The 21364-nt window shown below is 44.8% G+C and overlaps 1 protein-coding gene across 10 annotated transcripts in view; it reads right to left on the bottom strand.

The window, feature by feature from the left end:
* YLPM1 (YLP motif containing 1) overlaps nucleotides 1-20284 on the bottom strand; it is a 40582-nt gene extending 20298 nt beyond the window's left edge. For 9 of the 10 annotated variants that reach the window (XM_054197824.1, XM_054197819.1, XM_054197818.1 and 6 more), the window contains exons 1-5: nucleotides 19203-20284; nucleotides 13024-13266; nucleotides 11895-12089; nucleotides 9896-10638; nucleotides 2625-5045 (exon numbers count right to left, since the gene is read on the bottom strand). In XM_054197824.1, coding sequence (XP_054053799.1) covers nucleotides 2625-5045; nucleotides 9896-10638; nucleotides 11895-12089; nucleotides 13024-13266; nucleotides 19203-20228 — 4628 coding nt within the window. In that variant the 5' untranslated portion in view covers nucleotides 20229-20284. The remainder of the gene's footprint in view (nucleotides 1-2624; nucleotides 5046-9895; nucleotides 10639-11894; nucleotides 12090-13023; nucleotides 13267-19202) is intronic. The other variant, XM_054197821.1, reaches the window with a different exon arrangement.
* Nucleotides 20285-21364: the final 1080 nt, after the last annotated feature.

The following is a 21364-nucleotide window of genomic DNA, read 5'->3' on the forward strand; positions in this document are numbered from 1 at the left end:
CGAAGTGAAAACCATGTATTACACTAGCATTAGGGGCCAAGTCCAAAGAAAAAAAGGACACAGCAGGCTTTACATATTCACATAACCACAGAGGTATTAACTATATTAGCTGCCTCCTTTTCTGATCACAAATTTCCTCGGCAACATGCAGTTATGCTTTTGTGCTTGGTCAGACCCACTCCCACTTTGACAGTAAAGAGCAAAGCTAGATTTTAGCTCCTGACAAGACCTTCTGCAAACCAGAAGCCCAGTGGAGATGCGTGTCTAAGTGCTCTCAGTGACTTGCTCTGGTTTTCAGACTAACAGGATTGAGGCCAACAAAAATAAAGCAGTGATGTTAGCTTTTGTTTCCTTGTTTTATGTATCAAAATGCTATCTAGTCCATGGAGCAGAGACCAGGAGCAGTAGTGAATACTACAACCCCTATATTACTAAAATTTATCTCTTCAATACGATTTCCTTTCAGTTTGTGTTTGCATCTTTTAATCTAGTTTTTGTATTGCTAATAACTCTTTGCTCATATTAATAGCATGTATCATAGTGGCCACAGAACGACTAAGGATGGGATCCCTCTGTACTAGTCACAACAGAGCCCATCCTGACCAGCAACCCATCTGTTCAGTGTCCAGTGCAAGGGGAACTTGGCTCACAGAAAGGGATCCAAAGTGCTGCATTAGTACAAAGAGTAAACTGAGCAATTGCTAGTACTTAAAGGTCTTCTTTACACCTCGCTTAGGAAAAATACACCAGATGACAAATACAGAACAGCATTCAGCTCGGAGTATGCTGTTCTACACACAATAAAAGTAAAGCCAGATGAAGGCTTTACCTTCGGAGATGAAAGCAGATACGCACCACACTACTGGTATAACTCTTGGCTCAAAAAATATATCATAAGCAATCTCCTTAAAGTTGTTCCTACCGTTCAGACTGGAGTCACCTGCTTATAAGAACCTGAGGAGAAGTACAAGCGTAACTAGTTTTTAAGATTAACCTCATATTAAGTTAAAATTCAGTATCAGTAGAGTCATGTTTATATTTCCCCTTTTTACCGGGTTAAAAAGAGGTATATGTGTATACTTTCTTACATAAAATGTTTTAGTTTCTGTGTTTAAATATTTCAGCCGTAAAAAATTATTGACTTTGGCAGTGATTCCCAAACTATGGTCCTTAGATTAAGTCCACTGGCTTGCAGCTAGTCACATTAAATAGAAAAACACACGCCCAGCAACCTGAGGCAATGGTAAAGTCAGGAAGCTGAAAATGATCTATTGCTCTGAACTTTTGGCAAATATCGCTTTATAACACAGGTTTCACAATTACTAACACCTGTTGAATTAATCTAATTGCAGTGAAAGATTAAATTATTCAGAATATGAGTTATCCCTTCCTTTTTTAATATTATTTTTCTTGCATTTTGGCATGCAACTAAGGCCTTCCATATGGGACAGATGCTTAGCAATCTTATGAATCTGAAAACAAAACAGCTTCAAGAAAAGTGCAAAACATCTCTATATCTTTCAACGTGGGTTGTTTAATGTAAATGTAATAATGATAACCAAACATTCATTTTAATCATCCACTATTTTAACATAATATCTTGTTTATGAAATTAAACGCCTATCTTTACTAGGCACCAATCCTTACATGTCTCTTAGTAATTCATGAATAGGACAAACCACATGAACCTCTGCTCTAAGATGCTTCCTCCTTTCTCTACAATCTCCTCTGAAAGATCTCATTCACCAAAAATAGTCAAAGAAACTCATCTTTCCTTTGTTTGGTTTTTTTTTTTTTCCCCCAAATACATTTAATGCACCTAAACCCATGCACCAAATCACAAAGACAGCATTTGGATAGATGGTATGTACTCCATTCTAGTATTACTAAATTTACTGAGCCCTAGGATGTTTCTGATGTTTAAGAGGATACTCAATTACTTATCTTGAAATAAACACCTATTAAAGCCTTAGGGAGTCTAGTAGCTGCTTTCTAAAACGTGGTCTTGGTGAGCTCTTGCATTCATATCCTCCTGATTGTTACCACTGCTGTACTGCTCATCCTCAGAACTAGGACCAACCAAACTTGACAAAATTATTCACTGATGATGCTGGATTTCAAATGAGGGAGCATTGTAAAAAGAAAAAAGAAAAAACCCATGTATGCTTTAATTAAAAAGTAAGCAGTACCCAAAAATTAAATAGGTCCCATTGTGTGAATTAAGAACCACATTAACGTAGATCTTGACAGGTAAGTATTAAAAAGCAATTACCAACAAGCTCATCTGACACTAATAAAAAGATTGAAAAGCAATCATCAACAAGCTCATTTGAGGATAACAAGAAGATTGGCCGGGTGAAGTGGCCAGATCTTTTCCTGGAAAGTAACAAACAGGGAATGCCATATTCACGGGGAAAGGGACAACCACCTATTTAAGAAAAGACCATCCACAAAAGCTGTGATGGAGGTACTCCAAATGACTTGTTCCACATGAGCTCCTATTATCATGCTGTGGTGAAAAGAAATGAAGCCATTAGTGCATAAAACAATGAACAAATTAGGAAAGGAGCACCATTTCCACAGAATGGGATTCCCATCCAAAGTGACAGAACCAGACAACTCACCGAAGCATTTTGAGCTCCTGGGCAGCCTTCAGAATTATCTCATGCTGTCTTTGGCTAAGGACCATCACTCCTCCCAACGACTGGTCAGAGTCCAGGTTTGAATCTGCTCCCAGCATATCAGAGGAATGTGAAGGTGGAGGAAGGGATGAATCTGAATGATCATCCAAAGACCGCAGTCTGTCTCCATCATCTGGATACCACCTATCCGACAACCGTTCCCTCTCCCAATCATTCCTTTCAGGAAGGTAGTCTTGCTTCTCTCGCCATGTGTCATATCTCTCTGGATACTCTCGAATCCTTAGCTCCCCCCTGTCTCGGAGGTCTCTGTCATAATGATCTCTATTCCTATCCTCCCTCCACCTATCTTCACGGTATCTGTCCAGAGGTGGAAGAGGTGGTAATGGTGGTAGAGGAGGGATATCGAGGTCACGATTCCCCACTTCTCTGTCATCCATAGGTCTCATGTCCCAGTCTCTGTCCCATTCTCTGTCTAAATCTTGATCATAAATGTCTGAGGATCTTCCAGTCCTATCTAGATCTCTCTCTAGTTCCCTCTCTCTGGGCCTCTTCCAGTCATCCCACCATGAATCTCGTCTGTCATGATCAGATGATAAAGGAGGTAGTGGTGGCAGGGGAGATAACGGAGGCAATGAATGGTGGGACTGTAACCTGTCATCTCTGTCATATGCATCTACAGAATCATCTTGATAATCAGAGTTGTGATCTCTCCAGTATCGTTCTCTTTCCCAGTCATCCAATCTCTCGTGCTCCAAAGAAGGGTCATCTTGACTATCTAAAGGAAATTCCTCCTGCATTCTATCATCTTCATGACCCCAAGAACCCCTCAGCGTCTCATCTCGATGGTATGGAGGCAATTTGTCAGGGTCATCTCCTAGGTGCATGGGTTTATCTATATTGCCTGTTTCAGATCTTCCTGCTTCCCTCTCCCGGCTACCTGCCCTCCTGATGGGACCCCTCTCCCGGCTCCCTGCCCGTCTGACCGGGCCCCTCTCCCGGCTCCCTGCCCGCCTGACAGGGACCCTCTCCCGGCTCCCTGCCCGCCTGACAGGGACCCTCTCCCGGCTACCCGCCCGCCGCATGGGTTCCCTCTCCCGGCTACCCGCCCGCCGCATGGGCTCCCTCTCCCGGCTACCTGCACGCCTGACCGGGCCTCTCTCCCGGCTACCTGCCTGGCCCCTGTCCCAGCCACCTGTTCGCCCAGCTAGCTCTCTGTCTCGGCTAGAGAATACCCTCTCGTGGCTATCTGACCGTCCACCCAGTCCCCTCTCTCGGCTGCCAGACCGCCCATCTGGCATCCTCTCCCTGCTGCCTGACCGCCTATCTGGCATCCTCTCCCTGCTGCCTGCTCTCCTGAACATTCCCCTGCCACGGATGGATGCCTGCCTAGCCTGCCCTCTGCCTCTGTAAACATATCCTCTGCCACGGCCTTCGTCCATCCTGCCCATTCCCCGGCCATGGCCATCATCCATCCTGCCCATTCCCCAACCGCCGTCCATCCTTCCCATCCCCCGGCCACCATCCATCCTTCCCATCCCTCGGCCACCATCCATCCTTCCCATCCCCCTGCCACGGCCCATTCCCCAGCCACGGCCATCCCCCTGCCCTCTGCCACGGCCATCATCCAGTCTGCCCTGGCCCCGTCCTCTGCTTACTGGTCCCTTGCCTCTATCTTCATGCATAAATGGCCCTTTCCCTCTGCTTTCTGGTCCAGGTAGGCCCTGGGTGCTATCTGAAGCAATCAACTGGTCGTCTGGTGAATCCAAATCCTGATTTCCTGTTACAGGGGTTACTGCACCACCTGTTCTTGCAATATCTGACTGCAAAGCTACAGAGTTACTAGAAAGGGATGTTGATTTCTGGTTCTGAATAGGTGGAGTAGGTGCTTTGGACTCTTCTGCTTGCTGGTTAGGATCATGTGAACTCCATGTCCACTTTTTAGGAGGGTCTGAAGTAGTTTCTTTGACGTCAGGTTTGGATGGTTCCTGTTGAGTGTTTGTCAGGTCCTCATTTGGTTCAATGGGACCGGCACCCTGTGCATCGGGAGTAGACTGTGTTCTGCTTACAGTCTGCTGACTGCCAGCCATGTCTGTAAAAGGTTCTTTGTTTTCTGACTGAGAGTCTGTCTGTGACTGCTGCTGCTGCTGCCCCAAATGAGGCCTGGGCCCCCTCCACCGTGGACCACTAGGTCGGGAACCATGTCCATGTGATGCATTTGTCGAAGTATAAAATTGTGCTGCTGGTCCTCGTGGGATAGTCCCCCATCTACTCGAAGACTGTCCATCTGTATTCTGTCGGTCAAAACGCGACCTGTATCCTTCTGAGCGCTGGGAGTCAAAACGAGGCCCTCTCTGTCTTGAGCCTTCAAATTTGTCATATCCTCTTCCTCGAGGTCCATCAAATCTATAAATGACATAATGGCAATTTTATTCAAATGAAAATGTCAAATTAAAATCCTCTAAAAGAGTTTCATCCCCCAAAAGTCACTTCTAACTGAGGAATCCTAGTGTGGCTTAGGATCAGTCCCTACGGAACCAGAGCAGAAGAGACATATTCTTCAACTCAATATTGTCCACTGAAGACCAGTTTAAGCCACTTGCAGATTATGCAACTCTAAAAGAAAATCTGGCTTAAATATCTCAGGACCGAAACCTGACTGATAAAGAAAATGGCAAACTCATTTGAAAAAAAGCTTTCAACTTTTGTTTAACAGTTTTGTTGCAGTCAGCTACTCCTGTTGAACTTTTGTTTTCATAGTATGCAACAAGTCTACTTAACTAGGGTGATGAATGCCATCTAGAAAAATCTTTAAATGTGGATCCTTTCAGAAAGTGCAACAAACTGTGATATCATCCAGTTCCATGCAATATGTCTAAACCAAATACATTTTAATTGCATCGCTGAAGTTGCTTTTGAGAGCATCTACAACTGCTATTGCTTGATTATGAAGAAACAGGTCAGGCAAACCAATGAAGAACAATTCACGCATATTAATATTAACAAGGCTGATCTAGTAAAAAAAAAATCTAATCTTTATTATGTAAATCGGTATTTAAGCATATGCTTAGACTAGAACAAATCAAATTAATTTTACAGAAAATACAGAACTCATGTCTGAAGTCAAGTTGCTTGGATGTTTGGGATTCACAGTTGGTCTCACTGAATGGGGTCAGGAAGGCCAAAGCACGGCTGGAGCCTTAACTTGGCAAAGGATGCAAATAATAATAATAATGAAAAAAACAAAGGTCAAAGAAAGCGTACCCTCCTTGATGAACACAACTGACAAACTGGTAACAACGAACAAGAAGGCGGCTGAGGTACTCAACAACTTTTTTGCCTCAGTCTTTACTTGCAACGGCTCTTCTCGCACCTCTTGAGTGGATGGACCACAAGACAGGGACTGGGAGAGCAATGTCCCCCCCTGCTGTAAGACAAGATCAGGTTCATCACCACTTGAGGAACCTGAACATACTGGGGGACCTGACGGGCGTCCAACCTATGGGAACTGATAAGATGTATCCCAGAGTCCTGAGGGAACTGGGTGATGTAGTTGCCAAGCCACTCTCTATGATATTTGAAAAGTCATGGCAGGCAGGTGAAGTCCCTGCTGACTGGGAAACAGGAAACATTGCACCCATTTTTAAAAAGGGTAGAAAGGAGGACCCTGGGAACTACCGACCCATCAGCTTCAACTCTGTGCCTGGGAAGATCATGGAACAGACCCTCCTAGAGGCTGTGCTAAGGCACATAGAGGATAAGGAGGTGATTCGGGACAGCCAGCATGGCTTCACCAAGGGTAAGTCCTGCCTGACCAACCTAGTGGCCCTCTATGATGGAGTGACTACATCAGTGGACCAGGGAAGAGCTACAAATGTCATCTACCTGGACTTATGTAAGGCCTCTGACACGGTCCCCCACAACAGCCTTTGCTCTAAATCAGAGACATGGATTTGATGGGTGGATTGTTCGGTGAATAAGAAATTGGTTGGATGGTCACAACCAGAGCGTAGAAGTCGAGCGCTCAATGTCCAGATGGAGACTGGTAACAAACGGTGTCCTTCAGGGTCCATACTGGGAACAGAACTGTTTAACATCTTCATTAGCGACATAGGCAGTGGGATTGAGTGCACCTTCAGCAAGTTTGCAGGTGACACCAAGCTGAGTGGTGCTGTTGACATGCTTGAGAGATGGGACGCCACCCAGAGGGCCCTGGGTAGGCTCAAGAAGTGTGCCTGTGTGAACCTCATGAGGTTCAACAAGGCCAAGTGCAAGGTCCTGCACCTGGGCTGGGGCAACCTCTGGTATCAATACAGGCTGGGGGATGAAGGGATTGAGAGCAGCACTGCCAAGAAAGACTTGGGGGTACTGAGGGATGAAAAGCTGGATGTGAGTTGACAATGTGCGCTCACAGCCCAGAAAGCCAACTGTATCCTGGGCTGCATCAAAAGAAGAGTGGCCAGCAGACAGAGGGAGATGATTCTGCCCCTCTACTCCGCTCTGGTGAGACCCCACCTGGAGTACTGTGTCCAGCTCTGGAGTCCCCAGCACAGGAAAGACATGGTCCAGAGGACAGCCACAAAAATGGTCCAGAGGACAGCCACAAAAATGATCAGAGGGACGAACACCTCTCCTATGAGAAGAGGCTTGAGAGAGTTGGGATTGTTCAGCCTGAAGAAGAGAAGGCTGCAGGGAGACCTTAATGCAGTCTTTCAATACTTAAAGGGGGCTTATAAGAAAGATAGTGGCAGTCTTTTTAGTAAGTCCTGTTGCAATAAGACAAGTGGTAATAGTTTTAAACTAAGAGAGGATAGACTTAGACTAGATGTAAGGAAGAAATTTTTTATAATGACGATGGTGAAACACTGGCACAGGTTGCCCAGAGAAGTGGTAGATGCCCCATCCCTGGAAACATTCAAGGTCAGGTTGGACTGGGCTCTGAACAACCTAATCTAGTTGAAGATGTCTCTGCTCATTGCAGGGGGGTTGGACTAGATGACCTTTAAAGATCCCTTCCAACCCAAACTATTCTATGATTCTATAGATATTCATTCATTACTGCTTTGTTACCAACAGTGGTTGACTTGTTGCAGAATTTACTATTTCAGTAAACAATTTACCAAACAAGACCACTTATACAACCTCAAAGAATTTTAATAATTCTGATAACACAGTAAACCGCCTTTTTGTGGGGTAGGGGCAGGTCAAGATGAACAGGAAGAGAAAAAAGAAGACATTACCAAGCACAGTGGCAAGTTAATTTAGATTTGAAGGATCAACTTTTACATGGAAGGTGTAACTAGAAGATTGCATACTGTAAGACACACTTCATCTCCAAAATTCTGAAGATTAGTTTAAGCCCATTCTTTAGAGTTTCTTGAGAAAAATCAATTGCTGAAAAGAGGTGAAGGGTGTATGTGTCTTTTTATATATCTTGTCATTACCTGGGACTTTTTAGCTGGGATGGCAGCAGGTAACACACAACATATTTTAATTTATCCCAAGTTCAGTTTAAATTTATTAGCACTCTCTTTTCTACTAACTATATTGAGAAGAAACAGCAAACAGGATTTTGGAAAAGCTTCGATAAAACCCTAGAATGGTCACGCAATCACAATATAGAAATGCAGAAAGGTTTACAGTGTTAATTAAATACCATAAGCATGCTCAAAACCAGAGCTCCTGCATGTGCATTCTAGAAATTTGTGATTATCCATAGCCTGTCATCGCACATCACTGAGCATTAAACCAACGCATATAAAAGACATGCACTAGCAAATCATGAAAATATTCTGCTCATAACTGTACGCCCAACAAGGCCCCAGGACCAGAAACAACCCTTTTTAAAAAAACATCAGGAGGTAGAAAATTATTCAATGTTATAAAAGATTCATTTAAATTGCTAGCAATTCATGAATTATTATTCATGAATGATCACTTTGGAAGCAAAGAGAAGGGAAATAAACATGAAGATACGATTATAATGTCTAGCAGAGTACATAAGGATAGAAACAATTTAACAGAACAACACTGTTCTTTGATTCAGTAAGCATCACATCAATCAGTATCGAACTAATGACCAGACAGAACAGATGTTGTTTTTGCAACCTGATATCATGTCAAGTATGAAAGAAAAACATTCCAAAAACAAGATCTTGGATTAAATGATATACCATGTATAAAACTACATAAAAGATACAGAACACTGGCTGTTAGAGTAGCTTTACATTAACGCAGCAGGCCATCCACCTGATAAAATGAAGATTTAAATTTGAACAAAACTGTATCTTACCAAAAGATAAAGACGGCAACCATCAAAACTAAGACCATTATGATATAATGCAAAAGAAAAAGTGGCAAAGAATCTTAATGCTGGGATCATAAGGCTCAAATCTTAATTTCTTTCCTTCTCTCTCTTGTTTATAATTGTTTGTATGCTACGTAATGCTACATGGGTAGAAAACCACTGATTTGTACTTAAGACAAGTACTACCTCTCTTATCAAGCAGCCATTTTGAAAAGTGCACTGAATGACAAACATATAGCTGCATAACTCTCACACTAGAAATTAAACAGCTTTGAATTTTCACTTCTTTCTGCAATAAATCTTGCATTACAGAGTACTGTTTCTTGTTTCTAAAAAATAAATAGCATCTAAATTGCCAGTAATTAGCTATGTTAGTATATTTAACTGAATATATACCTGAATATTTTCCTGAATCACTTTCAGAATGCTTACATAAAAGTGCTACCATATATAGCAACTCCTTAAAAACAATCTTTCAACATTTTTGCTTTAGATTTTGCTAAACTGTGTTCCAAGTATGCCAGACAAAATTCTGGGAATTTAGATCACTTTTCACATAGGATCACTCTTTCAAGTGTGAGTTACCATTGTCAAACTAAGGATAGCAAAGACATATAAAATATTTACAACAGCTTTCCTATTTTCACAGAAGGGATATTATGTCTCTGGTAATGAAAAGGGTGCAGTGTGCCCAAGCATTTTACTAGAAAAAAGAAAAGAAGCATTCTACTCTAAATAATGCTCAGGTGAAAGGCATCTATCTATCCTCACTTTAATAACATAAATACAGACATTGGTGTATATACATTAACAACAAAGCCTCCAGCAACCAAGCAAACTTCACACAAACTCAGGAAGATTTGAGAATAAGATATATGTTTCATTTCTTAATATATCACTGAAAGTCTCGTAACCCGGAACATGTATAAATCAACAAAAACATCCTTACCTAGGGCCTCTGGGACCTTCAAAACGTGCTGATCTGGGAGGATCTGGAAGCAATCCACCCGACCTCACTGGTTTATCCTGCGTGGTAGGTGCATGTGTTGAAGACGCTGCGGAAGTAGCTTTCAGGTCCCCACATCCTTGCTCAGATGAAATGGAGACAGTTTGTTTATTAAGATGAACTTGAGACTTTCCGTGGTCTGATGAGCCAAAGGATGAACTTCCTTGAGAATGATAAGGTGAATAGACAGTTGAACTAGCCATTTTTGATGCATAGGTACCAGGGGTGGGAAGCAGAGCTGGCCTTGGCGTCTCAGTAGACTGACTGCTTTGAGAACTGGATCCTGAAGGGGCAGAGGAATTAGATAACTGAGAAACAGAAGAGAGAGGCGGGGGGACCAGTGGAGGTGTAGTTGAAGGTAAAGCTGGAGGCATAATAGGAATGCCACCTTGAGCAGATTGAGAATATGGAACAAACGGAGGTGGCAGCGAAACATTTGCAGGATACTGATTCTTCAGATTTTGGAGTGAGCTCACTTTCTCCTGCAGATGGGACTGAGTGACCTTCATCTGTTCATCCCATGCTTTCCACTGTTTCTCATACTCTTGAAGCTGGTCTTTGTGAGGGTAGGTTTGAAGCTGATGCTGCCACTGTTGGTTCATTGATCGCTCCCAGTCTTTATGAAGCTGCTGGAACTGTTTTTGCTGTGTCTCATAATGTCGCAGCTGCATGTCCACTGACATTGTCTGCAACAAGAAGACAAGAATAGCTTCAATATACCATCTTAGTTGTTTTCAGAGCCACATATTTCAGTATCGCTTGTAATAGCAGAATTTCAGACTTGGGCAGAAGCTTGAGGAGGAACTACACTGAAACAAAAGCAAACACCAAGTATTTGGTGACGTCTAAAGTAATTGTGATAATTTACACGCTTTATGACTAGAGGACATTTATGTATAAAAGGCTTTTTTTTTTTTTAAATAGGACAGTTGAAGAAAGCTATAATCAAAGGGCTCCAAGCTGTACTGTTACCGGATGCTAACAATGACTAAAGCCCAAATCAGTCTTCAAGTTTTCAATATATACAGTACATGACTATTTCCCAAGGTTTCAGTTTCTGCTATTAACCCACTCAGAGTTGCTTCAGCTGTCAGCAATTATTTTTCTCTAAGCCTTTGCCAGATCTTCTTATTTGCACAATGAAGCTTCTTTCAAGGAGATACTGTCTTTCATTATGTGTAGATGCAGGTCCCAATATCCATGGCTTGATCTCGTCTGACATTTTGAGTGTTCACACTTAAGAGATTTCTTTTAAACAAGCAGACAGCCCAAGCTACAAAGAAATGCTTAATGTACAAACTCCACCAACACAGAAAAAGCTGACTCAACTCTCTAATACAGTAATCAACTTCTACTTAAAAGCTTAAAGGTTGCAACACTGATACAATTACCTGAAATTGTTATTAAGACCTTTTCTTTTACTTCACTGATTATTTGAGTCAAAAATAGTGTAAGATGGTGATTTTCTTAATTACTTTAAGTGCGTATTTTTGGCATCTATGTTTACTTCATCATTGTACATATTTATTTTTGTACTACACAAAGTTGTAAAAAAGAGCAGCTACCAAATCACTCCATGCAATCATCTGTTTACCTGACCTTTCTTCTGAACTGTTTCTTCAGCAGGAAAACATTCAAAGCTGAATAAATTCAATATTGTGTTCAGCTTTGCTCCTATATCACCCAGGTATGTCTGAAAAATCTTATGACAAAGTCTTGTATTTCTCATCCTACTGAAGCTTCATCACCATCTGTCAATTCTTTTTTCATTCTGAAGTTGAGTGACAGTAGGAAAAGGCAATATAGGTTTCTACCCAAGCAGAAAAAGTAGGTAGACAAATGAGCCAATCATGACAAATTATTCAACTACTTGTTTTTCAGCAGACCATGAGTGCTAAGTCACTCAGGGAGTGTATCAAACACCATCTCCTTAGTGTTTCACCTGTAAGTGTGGAGGCTGTTGCATGATCTGCTGATACTGCTGTACTATCTGCTGCAGCTGGGCATGCTTCTGCATTATTCTCTGATATTGAAATCCAACCCGGTGATGGGGATGCTGCTGCCATTGAGCTGCTGCTGCTTGCAATTGCTGCAATCTCAAATCTTCCTCAGGGTCATCAGGAGGTTCAATATTGAGCTAGACAAAAAGGCAAATACTAGAAATAAAGGAAAGCTCCTTCTATCAGAAGAAAAACACACTTGGTCACTAGGCAGTTTTTAGGAACTTTCTCAGTGTTTGTTATTTTATCACTCTATATTTCAACGTTCTGGCCACCCACAGCTTCTGGAAGGCTGATTTTTATTTCATTATTCTTAATGTGAATAGTCTGATCTAAAGGTTAGGCTGATGGCAATTAGGGTATTCGTACATACAGAAACTACCTACTGGAAAGAGATTAATGCAGGTCTGTTACCTGTTGCTCACAGCAAATATAATGAGGCAACAGTGCTTTTTTATGATGAGGTAAAGTAACTCTGAGAGCATTATTTTTGCCACTTGGTAGGAACCCACGCACTGTACGTTAAAGTGGATCACATGCTGCAGGGTAATCTACTATGCTACAGTAATCTGTTCAAACATCAGTCATGACCTCTGTCCGTTATGCAGTAACTGTTATTAAGCACACTGACAAAAATATTCTGTGCAAAGTTCTTGGCTTTCAGACAAACCCTGACACGCAGAATGAAGGGGAGCCAGAACTGACAAACTGCAAGAGAGGAATTAAGAAATAGTGTCTTAAAGACAGCATTCCTCATCTACCAAGTACTTGATTTTGTACTCAGGTATCACAAAGTGTTTCTCATAGACAAAGATGACAACGCTGCGGAAAGTGCAAGTGAGTCAAGCTTGGACCCACTTGGTGCATGTGTTGGTGACTATACCAGTCTATATACAAGGAGTGTATTTTATTTTTTTTAATTGGTGCAGGCTTAGAAAATGTTCTTTTAAGATTGCTTAACATATTTAGTTATTGTTATGCAGTATACATGAGAATTTGATGGCATTATTTTCCTGTTTCTTTGTTCCATCTAGCACAACAAATGGAGTGGCATCACTTTACAAAGCCTACCTGAGTTTCAGTGGACGTAAGAGAAGACTCATCTTCTTTGGAAGGTGGAGGCAGGGATTCATTAAGCGGAGCAGCTTCAGACTGCTGAGTTGAAGCACTCATTTTCCCTTCTTCAGACTTTGCTCTCTGCTCAGATGCATCCTTCACTACTGGACCTTTCATTTGCTGCTGTCCCTGAGCATGGGCTTTTGCCCTTTGCTGCAGGCTAAGCAGGTGCTGCTGGTACCAGTATTGCTGCTGTTCCTACAATAGACAGAAATTTTCTAAGACAGTTTTCACAGGAAAACCCATGAAAATTAATTCATGGTAGTCACTAGAATCATACTCTACAAAAGTGGTTTAATCTGTTTTGAGGGAGGCTGCCCAGAGAGGTTGTGGAGTTTCACAGAATCACAGAATGGTAGGGGTTGGAAGGGACCTCTGGAGATCACCTAGTCCAACCCCCCTGCCAGAGCAGGGTCACCCAGAGCAGGTTGCACAGGAATGTGTCCAGGCGGGTTTGGAATGTCTCCAGAGTTGGAGACTCCACCACCTCTCTGGGCAGCCTGTTCCAGTGCTCTGCCACCCTCAAAGTAAAGAAGTTCCTCCTCATGTTTAGGTGGAACTTCCTATACTCAAGTTTGTGCCCGTTACCTCTTGTCCTGTTGCCGGGCACCACTGAAAAGAGCCTGGCCCCATCCTCCTGACACCCACCCTTTAAGTATTTATGAGCGTTGATAAGATCCCCCCTCAGTCGTTTTTTTTCCAGACTGAAGAGACCGAAATCCCTCAGCCTTTCTTCATAAGAGAGGTGTTCTAATCCCCTAATCATCTTTGTAGCCCTTTGCTGTACCCTCTCCAGCAGTTCCCTGTCCTTCTTGAACTGGGGGGCCCAAAACTAGACACAGTACTCCAGATGCGGCCTCACCAAGGCAGAGTAGAGGGGGAGGATGATCTCCCTCGACCTGCTGGCCACACTCTTCTTCATGCACCCCAGGATGCCATTGGCTTCTTGGCCACAAGAGCACATTGTTGGCTCATGGTCATCCTTCTCTGGAGATATTCAAACCCCACCTGGATGGGTGCCTGTCCAACCTGCTCTAGGGGAACCTGCTTTGACAGCAGGGTTGGAATAGGTGATCTCCAAAGGTCCCTTCCAACCCCCTACCATTCTGTGATTCTGTGAAAACTCACTTCATCATAAACAGTATTGCAATGGATGTCAGAAGACTGAATCAAAACTCAGAAACCACTATGTGAGGCACAGTACCCACAGCAGAATTATTTCCTACCTCAAAGACCTTACAAAAGGGAACAATAACCAAAAGCAGAAAGATGGACAATAATAAGCCAAATTACTACAGACACGTGATAAGTACCACACTTAGTATTTTTAGTGCTTTTTATTCCTAACAACTGTGGGTACTTATTATGAGACTAATTCAGCTAAAATGAAGGGGAAATGGAGGACAAATATGAGTAAAGGAGTAGTAAAGCCAAAAAGGAAATGTACAGAAAAGATTAAGAGGACAAACAGAGAACACAGACATCAAGTAGACCAAAAACGACAGCTGAGAAATTGTGGGAGACATTTGAATAAAGGCTGTGGAAAGGAAAAAGAAAAATCAGAAGCAGCATATAGTGAGTGTTATTTATCATCTGAATTTTCATTAATTCTGATTCCTTCTGCAGCTGAAGTAGTAAATAGATATGGTTGCATCCAAAAAAGTACCTATTTAAGAAGTGATCAAGGTTTAAAGAGGAGATTTAGATTAGATATTAGGAAGAAATTCTTTACTGTGAGGGTCGTGAGACGCTGGACCAGGTTGCCCAGAGAACTTGTGGATGCCCCATCCCTGGAGGTGTTCAAGGCCAGGCTCGACGGCGCTTTGAGCAGCCTGGTCTAGTGGGAGGTGTCCCTGCCCATTGCAGGGGGGTTGGAACTAGATGATCTCTAAGGTCAGTTCCAACCTAAACCATTCTATGATTCTATGATTTAAGTTTTAAATATTTCAGGCTAGAATTAGAGTACTGCAGACAGATGACAGTAGCTTCAAAGCACTGTAAGCTGCCACAAACATAAATAACAAAAGACTAAAGATAAGTATCTCAACACTGAAGCAGTGGTGTGTCTTAAAGAGACCTGAATAGGAACCGACAGTTCTGTATCTCTTCCATTGCCAGAAATATCAGGCATCAAATCAAACTAGAACTAACAAGACACAGATTTAAAATACATGGGAGGCAGCTCTTCACCTGACATGGCCTTGGGCTACCAAAGTCCCTGCCAGAGACCACTGCAAGGGCTAAAATTCTGTGAATTCAAGACACAGCTCCATAAGCTTACAGAAGAAAAATCTACGATTTTAAAAATAAAGACACCATTTGCAGCTAAGGCAGCTCCTATATCTTAGGAAAGCATCGCTATACACTTGATTTTTAAGTTATTCTCTTAGCATCTGCCTTTAGTCACTGTCAAAGACAGAATGATAAAAATACTGTACTTTTGGTCTGACCTAGTGCAACCATTCTTGTGCTCTCATGTAAACTCCACCACCGCTGAAAATCTGTGACTGCTCTACATCTTTCATATTCTCTGTTCTTCCATCCAAGTACGCACAGTTAAGAAAAAACACTGATATAAAGCCCACTCAGAAATGGAAAAGAATCAAAAAGATGCAGGTATTTTACAATATAACTGTGAGAACAACAAAGTGGTAAGTGCTGTCTGATGAGATTTCTCAAAACTGAACCATTCTGCCTACCTTAAAACAGGTTTAAAAGAAGTGCAAGTTTCCTCCAAAAGCCTACACTCAAATCCGGAATGATGTTTTCTATTGGTAGCAATCTAGCAGACACAATTAAACATGGAGCTGGATTTTTTAAAAAAGTACTGTAAAACTGTAACTTGGACATGAGGTAAATAAAAGGAGTGGCTATGCTTCTTGGCCTTTATGTTGATCCTGCAATAATTCTTGCCAAGAATCTTTTTAACAAGAATATGACTCAGAAGAGTTCTCATGGCTTTGGGTAGAAAATGCGCATTCACGCTCCAGTGTGGACTCACTCAGAAACCTTCAACAATACGCTGTACGTAATAAGTGCAATTTTCAACACCAGGGAGAAGCATACATCCCCCGCTATACAAAAGCTGATTCAATTATCCCTTTCAAAAGGCATTATAAGGTGATTTACCATGATGGTGCTGGATACTATGCCTGGTGAGCACCTGTTCTACTGCCACAAAATTCTTGTCTCCATGGACCCATTTTGTTTCCTCCTCATTCTACCAACCGGACAAAGGGATAAAACTCAGAATATGACCAGTGGTTCACACAAAGACCTACAATAATATCCTGTCACCTTTGTTTTGCAGCAGATGAAGTCGGTGACACACGTATTGCTGGTTCTATCTGGAAAGAACGAGAAAAGTGGACAGGTAGATTTCTACAGCTTGGTCTGAACAAAACGGAAGTGCTAGTGTAGAAAATTCCTGATGGCGAAACGTTCAGTTATTTGAGGGCTTATCTCCTCATGATGACCGTCATTCTTCAAGTCCAGTTACAATCCTTAAGCCCAAGAAACACACCAGCATCAACATACGCTTTTTTCCATCTTTGGCTGACCAAGAGACTGTGCCTGTTGCATTGTAGAGGGAACACTGAAACCAGCACTATCAGCTCCTGACCGCAGGACATTCCACCAAAAACATTAATGCAGAGACCATGCCAAAAGACTATTTCAAAATGAATTTAGGTGACCCTAGGCCATAGCATAGTGCCTATTTTGTGCAACACTCAGTCCTTTTCTGGTAAAGACAGCAAAAGAATGGTTTAGCACCCTTCATAAAACAAAGGAGGGACTTTTAAAGAGCGCAGCAGTCTGCTGAAAGGTGACATGGTAAAGCTAAGGTAGCTTTAACAGATGTAGATAAACAGATATTTATGGGTACGGATGCACCCACACATATTTGTTTATTACTGTAAATAAGTAGCAGCATACAGTACCCAAAAATCAGGTGGACCATTAATGAAATATCACAGGTATTTTAACAGGACTTGACAAAAGATGCATCTGATTGTAGAGAACCACAAGAATCCAGCAATTTACTCCAACTGTACGCTCCTGTGAGAAACTACATTAAACTCAAAATACTGTCAAGGCAAAGAACAGTATCTTATCTTTAGACAGGGAAGGGAAATAATAAAACACTAACTCGTGGCAAATTGCTAATATTTTCTACGTTAAGAGAAAAGCACTGATCTATTTGGCTGCAGCCACCATTACTGTAGGAAACAGAAATAATTGTTTTCAATTCCCAGTTTAAACAAAGGCTTAATAGGATCTTATAAATGACAAATTACAGTATTTCTCTACTCAGCTTTTAAGATCATTAGCAAGAAAACCTCACTATGCTTTGCTTTTCCTATTCCTATTGTGTAAGGACTTGTTGCTCCAAATCCTGTCTAATTTTGCAGTCTAAGATAGCCAAAATCACATCAATCTGCTATAACAAATTTATGACCAGCAAACTACAATATTCCTTTTGAATTAACACTGAATTGTGTATGAGAGTAAACAAACGACTCAAGATAGAAGTTGTTTGTGTAAACACTCATAAACCAGACAAGCTGTATTCTGCTTCTTCTATGTGTACACCCTAACAATGCTTGTGACTTCTGGAAAGGACAGAATGCTTGAGGAACAATTAAATAAAATTAGTGGCATTCCAGGCTACATAAAAGGTGAGGAATTACAGTTTACTGTTTGATCTTGACATTGATAATTTAAGAAGTCAGCAAGCAGCCTCAATACTGAATCAACGTCACTTTCTACATCTGATTTTTCAGGGTTTTGGTTTTTGTCAACAGAAAATTCAGTAAGTCCCATTGCCATCACTGCAAAAGATCAACTAGTACTGTCCAAAACCTCTGCAGAATTAAATTCATGCTGAAAGCACCACTGTGCTAGGCAGTGGTTAGTCAGTTAGACAGTGCTAACTTAAAAATAATACATTCCCAAATGTATTCAGGTATGGGTATGAAATTTCAATGGATGCAATTTAAAAGGTGTCCCAAATATTAACTGATTTAAAATGTCAGTGACTTCAATATTATGCAACAGGATTTTTGCAAACTTAGCTTCAAATCACAATCCTAAGATCAATTTGCCAACTTAAATAAATTTTTAAAGCACGCACTTCAGCTTTGTTCTTGCAGCTGGATCCCTACGAGCCGACGCCAAAACCATGCAAAAGCCTCAGTGAACCTGACCTGTATACATAGCCAAGGACCTCAACACACGTGCCTCTTTGTGCGTGCTTAACCTTAAGCAACTGGACAGTCCCTAACTCACTGCATGTGAACGGTCACATTAAGTTCACGGGAAATGCTCACATTTAGGAATTGAAGCATGTGAACATTTTGCAAGCATTTTGGCCCTAGTGTACACATTAAAGCACACCGCATTAATAATAAAAACATTTTTCACCTCAAGAGCATTTCAGAACACTCCCCTCTAATGCCCCATACAGTTTTATACTAGAACTCCAAGCCAGCGTAGCACAAAATGTATAAGCCTAAGGGCAACTATGTGCTACGACAGAAACTCTTTTGCAGTTGTAACTATGTGTGGTAACATTAAAATAGTCACAATGCTGTGCCGATCAGATAGACAACTGAACCACGACCTCAAGAGAAAAAACTAAACGAAGAAATCACTGAAGACAGGAGGCACTGATCCTGCAACAGGCAATAAGCAAACAGATCGCTGTATCTCACAGCAGGCCGGGGGAACTCAACACAGGTTCAGTGCAGGTTGCCCACATGCTGTACGTTGTAAAACAATTATCCAGAAACCAATAAACCCACCAACAAAATCAAATTCAGCCAGGAGTTAGGCTTTTCCCTAAAGAACTCATTTGCTCCTGAAAAATGACAATTTGTTACATCTTTACAACCACCGCTGGATAAAGAAGCATTTACAGAGCCTTGCCTGGCCCGTGCCATTCCCGGACTTCCAAGAGCTGTGTCCAAATCCTTTAAGTACTATGCAAATACGGTGTGTTTTATTAACTGCCCTTACTGGGAGACCTTTGCAGCACCTGGTACCTGCCGGTGGTTAATCCCCACCGCTGCCCTGGCCAGACCCTGCAGCCAGCTGGGGCTGCAGGGGCGAGTGTGGAGGTGGCATTGCCTTACCTGGGGAGTCATGGTGGAGGGGTCTGGCTGCTCGGTGCCACCAGCCTCCTTGGCAGCACCCTGCGTGGCGTCCGGCGGGGCAGCAGCAGGCAGGGGCAAGGACGGCTGGGGTGGGGGGAAATGGGCCTGCGATGGCTTGGCCGGGGGAGGGATGGAGGGGGCCGGCTGGGAAGGGGAGGCCTGGGAGGGGAGCAGGTAGGGCTGGGGGTGCGCCATGTAGCCCTGGGTAGGGGGCGGCAGGTAGGGCTGGGAGGCAGTGGCCGGTGGGGGCTCCAGGTAGTTGGGCGGGGGCTCGGAGAAGGAAGGGGGCGGCTGGGAGGCCTGGGCCCGGGACAGGTAGGGCTGGAGCGGTGGGGACTGGGCCGGGGGCGGCTGGGCCGGGGGCAGGTAGGGCTCGGCCTGGGGGGGCGGCAAGTAGGCCTGTGCGGGGGGCAGGTAGGCCTGGGCGGCGGGCTGCGGGGACTGCGGCGGCGAGGACAGCTCCATGTCCATGGGCACCGGCGAGGAGGGCACCGGCTCGCCCCACTCGCCGTGCTCCTGGCCATCTCGCTCCCGGGAGGCGGCGGGCGGCTTGCGGGTCGTCGTCGGCGGGTCGCGGTGGGCGAACTGCTTCTGGTAGCTGCGTACCGGCGGCGGCACGGGCGGCGGCGGCTGCTGCCAGTCGGTGAAGGAGCCGGGCAGCGGCGGCGGCGGCAGCCCCGGAGGGGGCGGCCCCGGCGGCGGCGGCGGCCCCAGCAGCACGGACTGAAGCTGCTTCTGGTGCATCTGCTGGAGCTGCTGCAGCTGTGCCAAGTGCTGCTCCTGCAGGCTCAGGAACCCCGAGGTACCGGCGGTCGGCGGCGGCGGGGCGGCGGTGGCGGCCGGGGGGGGCGCGGGGCCCGGCGGCGGGTAGCTGGGCAGCGGCATCGGCGGGACGGCAGGAGGCGGCACGCTGGGGGGAGGGATGGGCAGCGGCGGGGGCGGGATGGAGGTGGGCGGCGGCGGGTAGTGCCCCGCCGCCCCGTACAAGCCCCAGGCCGGGTACATGGCGGGGCCGCGGCGGCAGGAGCGGAGCGGAGCGCGGCGCTTCCACAGGCCGCGGCGGCGGCGGCGCTTGCGGCCCACAGCGCCTGCGCGGGGGGGAGGCGCACCGCCCTCCCGGGCAGTAGAGCGCCAGCGGGGAGCTAGAGCGTCGAGGGGCACCCCCCGCTCGCGGGTTCGGCGCCGGCAGCGCGCCCCCTAGCGGGAGGCTGTCGTCACTGCGGGGGGGAGGACGGTAACCCAGCGGAGGGGAGCATAGAGAGGGGCGGAGGCCACTGCAGAGCGCCGCCTCCCGCCCTCCACGAACGGGGAGGCGCAGGGCAGAAGGGAGCCAGAGCCGACGCCGGCGGAGGCTCCATTTCGTGTGGGGGGCGACGATGAAGCGGGTGTCACTATGTCCTGTCGCGGGTGCGCAAGCGCCCCTGTGGGGCTGGCACGGCCGCGGGCGGCCTCCCGCAGGCCGCGGTGCGAGCGGGACGGGGGCGACGGTGACCTCGGTTACCCTGAGGCGGCGGCGGCCATGTTTCGGTGACTGCTCGCTTCGATGGCAGCGGCTGCGGCCCACGGCGGGTGTCGCCGCGCCGCTTCAGCCCCACGGGGTTACGGTCAACCCGGTGTCGGTGACCCGAAGTGCGATGGCAGAGCTAATTAATTGTGGTTGGCGATGGAAGGGTGAAATGAGTGCGGCTGTAAATCCAGCTGAGCCAGGCCTCGGGAAGGGTGCACCCCGGGCAAGGGGCCCTTTAGCCTCATGAATGGGGGTGCGGACCCTCTCCGCAGGGACAGGGCCGTGCTGGGTGACCCATCCCTGAGAAATGACGTGAACAATTCTGCTTGGTTTTCAGTGAATATGCTGGTGATAAACCTGAGAAGCAAAATGAGAATGGAGCAGCAGATGTGTGAAATTGCCTCATCCACTGCAGAAGCAACTGCACTGAGGAGCAGGGAAAGAATTTTTCCTTGCGTTTCTCTCTTCCCACACTGAAGTATGAGTTGAACATACAAATATATTTTGTAGCCAGTAAGCAAAGATTTATGCAAAGGGCTGAACTCCCCTTATAGAGAAAAGACACGAGGGCTTGAGTATGTGAATTCTACCAGCTGGGCAGTGAAGCCTAGTGGCTACAGTTTAGGTCAGCAGT

This window comes from Rissa tridactyla, chromosome 4 (genome assembly GCF_028500815.1).
Source record: "Rissa tridactyla isolate bRisTri1 chromosome 4, bRisTri1.patW.cur.20221130, whole genome shotgun sequence".
NCBI classification, from domain to species: Eukaryota; Metazoa; Chordata; class Aves; order Charadriiformes; family Laridae; genus Rissa; species Rissa tridactyla.